This window comes from Galeopterus variegatus, unplaced genomic scaffold (genome assembly GCF_000696425.1).
Source record: "Galeopterus variegatus unplaced genomic scaffold, G_variegatus-3.0.2 Scaffold6829, whole genome shotgun sequence".
NCBI lineage: Eukaryota > Metazoa > Chordata > Mammalia > Dermoptera > Cynocephalidae > Galeopterus > Galeopterus variegatus.
The window spans coordinates 86847-94254 of NW_007732940.1; the positions used below are offsets into that span (position 1 = coordinate 86847).

Sequence of the window (7408 nt, forward strand, 5' to 3'; positions counted from 1 at the left end):
CGTGAGTGCGGCGCAGCCCGAGGCTGGGCGTCGGCCTGTGCTCACCCTTCCAACTCCCCACCCCGCCCCGGTGCCGGGGGGCGCACACCCGTCTAGCCCGGCTTTCAGTACTGCGCGGCGGTGCATGCACGGTAGCACCCCACCCCGGCTGCAGAGCACACCCGCCCACCCACGGTGCACGATCTCCCGCCATGCATGATCCCCCACGGATGCATGACCCTCCCCGCCATGGATGCAAGATCCCCCGCGAATGCATGACATCCCCCCACCCATGCATGATCCCCCGAGGATGCAGGATCCCCCCGCGGAGCTGGGGATACGTGTATCCTGCCCTTCCCTCCAGAAAGAAATCTCTCCTCCAGCACGAGCACTGCCAGGTGCTGCGGGTGCAAGATATGCTGAACGTGGGCTTGGGTGCGCCCGGTTCTCTCCATCACCTCTAGTGGACCCGGGAGACTCCCTGGCGGGGGAGGCCGCTTGTGGAAGGGGTGACAGGGAAAGGGGGAACAGGGCTCCGCGTCCACGCGGACCTGAAGGACCGCTTCGGGGCCCAGCCGGACGCGGCCTGCTGGGGACACCGCTGTCCCGCTGGGAGCGCAGCCCCGCAGCCCGGGAGAAGCACTACGGCCACACTTTTCGCGCCCTTCTGGTTTGAACGTGTCACTCTTCCTGTGCGGGAGAGGAGTGCCTCCGCCCACTTCCTGGGCCGGGCCCTGGCGGAGTGGGGGGCCTCGAGGAGGCTCCAGCATCAAGAACCCCCAGGGCTCCGCGCGCCCTGCCCCACACGCGCGCCTTGGGGACCCCGGCGGTCGCTAGCTCCGAACTTTCTCCCGATTCGCACCGCTGTCCCTGCGGGTCCCCCGGTCGCCGCGCACGCCGGAGGAGCCGGTGCGACATCGGTCTCAAATGCTCCCAGCTCCGTCGTCCAGGCCGGGAACGGCTAAGACAGACAGGACCCACTCCGCGTGGTTCCTCAGACGACATCTTCGGCTTCCCTGCCAGCCAGGGACGGCCCGAGCCTCAGCATTCCTCAACCTGGGCAGGGCGGTGACTCCTCCAAAGGCTTTTCATGCTTGAGCGGCCCTGGTTGGCAAGTGTGGGGCAGGACGCTCCGGGCGGTTACAGTGCAGGACAGAGCCCGGGGACTAAGGAATGCCTGCCCCGACCCTGACCCCTCTGTTCAGAGAGGCTGTGTTTGTATCTGTGCCTCAGGGAAATGCAGTTTCTGCTAAAATTCGCAGCTTGTGCCTGTAAATCCACTTCATTTATTTTTATATATATATAAATATATATAAATATATATATATATATTTTTTTTTTTTTTTGGGCCAACCCGGGTGGGGACCCCAACCCCTTTTTTTTTTTTTTTGGGCCAACCCGGGTGGGGACCCCAACCCCTTTTTTTTTTTTTTTGGGCCAACCCGGGTGGGGACCCCAACCCCTTTTTTTTTTTTTTTGGGCCAACCCGGGTGGGGACCCCAACCCCTTTTTTTTTTTTTTTGGGCCAACCCGGGTGGGGACCCCAACCCCTTTTTTTTTTTTTTTGGGCCAACCCGGGTGGGGACCCCAACCCCTTTTTTTTTTTTTTTGGGCCAACCCGGGTGGGGACCCCAACCCCTTTTTTTTTTTTTTTGGGCCAACCCGGGTGGGGACCCCAACCCCTTTTTTTTTTTTTTTGGGCCAACCCGGGTGGGGACCCCAACCCCTTTTTTTTTTTTTTTGGGCCAACCCGGGTGGGGACCCCAACCCCTTTTTTTTTTTTTTTGGGCCAACCCGGGTGGGGACCCCAACCCCTTTTTTTTTTTTTTTGGGCCAACCCGGGTGGGGACCCCAACCCCTTTTTTTTTTTTTTTGCGGCTAGGCAGTGTAGGTACCTGAACCCTTGACTTTAGTGTTATAAACACCACACTCTAACCAAGTCAGCTAACCGGCCAGCCCATAAATCTACTTTAAACTTTAATACTGGAAAACCCAATTACCAGTAGTGTAAAAGGATTACTGTGTCCGTGGGTCTCCCAGTGCACCCACCTCCACTGTCATCCTCAGCAACCCTCAAGAGTGGGTGATGCCACAATAGGACTGCTGCTGAGGCCCAAAGTTAGTCCCCATGTGAAACGCAGAGAAGACCCACCTCACAGAATGAGCTGTGACAGTGCTGCATGGCAGAGGCCCGGCAGGCAGTCACACTTGTGATTGGGACTGCAGATCCTCTCTCCACCATGTCACTCTACCCCATGGTCATCAAAAACCAAAAAGCAGTCCCTGGAGAGGAGGTTTCACATTTTTTGAACACATTCTAGGTGCCTGGTACTTCACATGTGTCTGTACAAACCAGCAGCTCCTGTTTTACAGACCTTGGTGTCTCCTCTTTTGAGTGCCCTGGAAAGCCCTGCACTTTCATTCAGCTTCATGCCTGTGTCTGTTGCCAGCAGGCTCTGCCAGCTCGCGGGCTGGGACTAGCAGAGTCTTGCTGTTGGTAGGGATGCTGTGTTGGCTGGTCACTATTTTTTATTGGGGTTTCTGAGGGAAAGACAAGAAAGGCAGGATGAACAGTTTAGGACTAGCTAGTCTAAATAATTTCTGCAGGCTTTGCATTATCGGGGCGGTTCCTAGTGACTGGCATCTGGCTCTAGGGCAATTTAGGCAGAGCGATATTGCTTCCTGGGGTAGAGAAGGTGTGGCTCAGGACTGGTTAGTTTGCATATCAAAGGCCTGCTCTAAGAATTGGCTAGCCCTGGGAAAGGCAGTCTCTCCCCACCAGAAAGGTTTTTTAAGATGCCAGAAAGGTTTTTTAAGATGTCAAAACATCATAACATATGGAAAAATTAAAAATATTTACAATACAGTTACCCATTCACCCTCCATCCTTCCACTAACTAACCCACCTGTCTCCCCCCAGGCCTCTGCTCGGCGGGCTACCACTTCACCACAGGACGGCTTCTGTGGGGCTGGCTGGCCCTTTCTGTCCTCCTGCCTGGCTTCGTGGTCCAGGGCCTGAGCTATCTGTGGTTCCGGGCAGACGGGCATCAGGAAAATTGCTCGTTGGTGATACTGCACCTCCTACAGCTTGGCGTTTGGAAACGGTAAGAGCAGCCAGCCTCCTTTCACCTCCAGAGCATAATTGCTCACGTGCAGTCCTGAGGGTCGTGGAAGTTCAGGGTAGGGAGAACATTCGAAGCCCTGCTCTGATACTGGCATCCCCTCATCCAGCTGTGCTTCCTTGAGCATCTCTAACATCAGGCGCTCATTCTGGTTGCAGCTGTGACTTTTCAAAAGCTTTTTCTTGTCTTCAGTCCAAATCTGTCTTGCTGTTTTGATTCCTTGGTTGGGCCTTTAGAGCCGCATAAAGCAACTTGCTTAAGGCAGCTCCATTTACTTAATTAACCACAGACTAGAGAGTGAAGGTGGCCCGGTGACCTTTGCTTCACACCTTTTTCACAGAAAGAAGTCATTTGGGAGCCAGGCTCAGTTGTTTCCACTAAAAAAGCAGCCAGGGATGGATCTAGTACCCGGCAGGCTTACATGTGGTCCACAGGCCGCCTCTGCAGGTGAGGGATTATTTTTACTCGGAGTACCTGGATACAGGGGGTTGTCAAAAGACATGTGACAGTGAGTTTACATAAATGTCACATTTCAGCTCTCCACTGCCTCATAATCCTGTAGAGTTGAAGGGAATGTTTGATGAGGAAGAAAAATGGCGGGATGAGATCAGTGAAGCCCTGCAGCTCAGGCGTTCATTAAACTGTAGACTCCAGCAGTTGGAAGGTGTTCAAGGAGATACTGCCAAGTGCTGCTCTCTGTTCTGGGGATTTGGCCTTCAAGCTATTGCCAAAACTTTCTTTGGAGGCCCTAAAATGAGTACTTAGCCGAGTGTGAGGTGGAGGCAGTGTGAGCAGGGAATGATGCCTGTCCCACCCAGAGCAGAAGCTGCAAGACAGTGCTTTTGAGAAAGGCATCAGGCAGCCAGACCCAGTGTCACTGGCCCCTCCAAGTGGGACCCTAAATCTCTACAGGCACCAAAAGCACACTGGCAGCCACAGCAATTTTGCCTGAAGCTGGGCCTTTCTGTTCAAGCAGTGCTGTTCCTGTGAAAAGATAGGACTCTTACCACTGGGGAGAAAGTAGAGAGTGTTCTTTTCATTGGTCTCATAGGATTAGAGCCTCTTCTCAGCACTGGCTACCCTTCTCATACCCGTTTCTCATCAGCCCTGCCCGGTACTAACCATGAGGGCTGCAGGTCTGTACTTGGCTATAACCACAGTTGCGTACGACACTGCGAGCACAGACACCACATTGAAAGAGTGAATCAACTTTGCTGTAAGCAAAGAATTAAGTCAACGTAGTCACTTGAGAGAAGCTTCCTGAATATTGTCAGATAAGTCTGCCTTCTGAGGCTCTGTGGGGACCCATGGGCCCCATCTAATCCTGGTCCTTCTTCAGAGATGGGAACTGCGTGAGGCCACAAGCATGTCTAGTTCATGCTGCCGATATTTGACAGTGGGCTCCACTGTCCTGTCTTCCCCACATGCTCCCAAAAGCTGAAGTAATGCCGTGATTCTCTGTTGTATATTTAAAACTAATGTGAATAATCTTATTTATTAAAGAACTAATATGGATAAGCAAAGAGAGACTTGAAAATTAGAAATTAGGGAAAACAACTAGTCATGTATATCTATTCTTATTTTTAAAAAGAAGTTGACTAAAAAAGTACACATAATTTGAAAGCAAATCCCATTTTCAAATTGCAGTTTAGTAAAAGTGCCTGTAGGAGGAGCCAAAACAATTATGTTTTGCACAAGCCTAAATTGCATGAGTGGATCACTCCAACTGACTTCATAACAAAATGCAAAAGAATCGAACCAGAAAAGCCTATAGAACACAAGCTTCTTGAGATAGAGTTGCTTTTAACGATGCAAGGATTTAAAACATAAATGTATTCTTTTTTTAAAAAATCCCAAATAATACATACTAGTATATTAAGTCTGACTCTATTTAAGAGAACCTGACATTAGTGACTACTTGTTTAAACAAAAACAGTTACTTTGTTCTATTTAGGTTTTTTTATTTCCACCTTTTTCTTAAGCCTGTAAATCCATTTGTAAACTCAGCATAAGATGATAGAAGAATACCTAACTTATCTCATCCTTAGCATGTATCTTGGTTTAGCAATTTTTCTTCAGTGGAAGTTAAAAGTTCTTAAAAGGAAAGCTGAGGTGAACTTTAAGGGTATGTAAGACAAGCTCAGCATACGTGGGTGGAGATTCAATATTTTAAAATATATAAAATACAGATGTAGCCAAAACCTTGAGCCTTTCACTAACTCACCTCTAACATGACCAAAAAGTGTTAAAATGGAGAGAGGAATCCCTTATTCTTCAAGAAAAGGAGCTTTCCCGTCCCCCTGTTCCAGGAAGCCTTCCCGGACAGCCTTATTCTCTCTCCCCAGGACTCTGATCCACCACTACCAAAGCCATTCCCTTTGATTCGTTTTTCTTCCTACTTAAACTTTTCATGTATGTATATTTTCTTTCCACAACTGGATCTTAGGCTTCTAAAGAACATCTTTCATTTCTCCTGCTCTTTCTGCGGTCTGTAGCAGGTGGTCAAAGCCCAATAAAAATGCATATTGAACAAACAAAGCCTTCTGGGAGGGCAGGAAGAGAAGACTACCCTGTATCAGAGACAAATGGAAAACTACAAGAACATCTTTCATTTCTCCTGCTCTTTCTGCGGTCTGTAGCAGGTGGTCAAAGCCCAATAAAAATGCATATTGAACAAAAAAGCCTTCTGGGAGGGCAGGAAGAGAAGACTACCCTGTATCAGAGACAAATGGAAAACTACAGTCTACTTTCTTGGTTACATTTTTAAATTTCATATGTTTTTTTCTTAACACTAAGTTTATGTCAAGAATCATGGTGTCAAAGACTCAGTAAGAAATCAGTTCACTCCAGGACTCCAGATGATGAAAAACAAAAATTGTTTTTTTTAAGCAACTTTCCTAGGCCCTCAGCACCACAAATAAAGTCATCCAAAGAGGACCCCCCCCCCCTTCTGCTCTGGACATAGAAATGCTGGCCATAGGTCAGAGTCTAGCTTGTCATCTGCACAGTCAGAGTTTGGGGAGATCGTTAAAGGGAGTTTTCCGAGATGACCTTCGAGTGCATCCAGCTGTGATTCAGGAGTTGGTACAAGGAAATGGCTCCAGTTTTCTTAACTTGGGCAAACAGGGAAGTTCAGAATACCAGATGGATCTGCTGGGCACAACCGCCTGTGGTGCAAGCAGATGTGCAAATCTCCCTGTTGCTGCTGATGTGTAAACCAAGGGAAGGTGCTGGTGGGAGAGGGCAAAGTCCCACACCCAGTGGAAACAGAGCCCACAGTGCCTCAGGTGTGGTTGGGGCTTGAGTGACATTGTTATTGTATATCCTGTGTGGCTCTTCAGGCTGTATCGGTGGTGACCCATGCTGCTTTCTAGACACTTTCACGAGAGTATAGAATAAGGTGTCTAGGATGGGCTGATGGGAAAAAGGATGAAACAAAGACATTTTCTAATTTACCTCTTTGGTGCAATTCCTTTTCCTAGACCTAGGTAGACCACCCAGACTGGGCTGAGCGGATGTGGCCCTGTAGCTCTGGACAGCCCAGGGCTGCAGACTCTTTGAGAGGCTCTGTACTTCACCTGCTCTAACCTTGGGTCAGCACTGGGCGCCGAGGGCCACCCCATCCCTTTCCACGCTCGTTCTCCTCACCTCCACTTGCAACCTCTTTCTGCTGCCTTCTCTTTCCCACCCAGGCCCAAAGTGCGAGTGGTCCCCAAGGTTCTGTCCTGGGGCCTCTGCTATCTCCACACATCTTCTCTGGCCACTTGGAGCCCCTCAGCCACACTGGAGCCTCTGTTTGTGAATCCTAATTCCTCATCAGCAGCCCCAGAGCTCTCCATGTGGGGGCTCCACCAATCCTTAGAACCATCACTTCTGAAGAAATTCATATTCTCCCACCCAACCCAGCTCTGACGGTAACCATTTGGATGTCACCATTTCCATGTCGTTTAGGTTCAAAACCTCAGAGCCACCTGTTCCCCCCATCTCCCCAGCTCAGCCAAGTCCTGATCTCTGTCCCCAGTGTTTCCTGCATTGCTCCCTCCTTTCTATTCCTAATTTTCCTTCCTAGTTCAACCCTTCGTTAATTACTGCTTAAAGTATTATATTAGCTTTCTTCCTGATGTTTCTATCTTTTGTACTCACACACACATATATGCATATATACACATACATATGCACACATATGTACACATACACACAAATACACACATGCATGCACTCATGAACATGCACACATATACACACAAAATCATATGCACACATGCACACTATATACGTGCACATGCATGTACTCATGAACATGCACA

At 49.3% G+C, this 7408-nt stretch overlaps 1 protein-coding gene across 1 annotated transcript in view; it reads left to right on the plus strand.

The window, feature by feature from the left end:
- Nucleotides 1-250: 250 nt before the first annotated feature.
- XKR5 (XK, Kell blood group complex subunit-related family, member 5) overlaps nucleotides 251-7408 on the plus strand; it is a 23696-nt gene continuing 16538 nt past the window's right edge. Inside the window, exons 1-3 of the mRNA XM_008591314.1 lie at nucleotides 251-322; nucleotides 444-888; nucleotides 2900-3083. Of these exons, the coding sequence (XP_008589536.1) occupies nucleotides 251-322; nucleotides 444-888; nucleotides 2900-3083 (701 nt within the window). The remainder of the gene's footprint in view (nucleotides 323-443; nucleotides 889-2899; nucleotides 3084-7408) is intronic.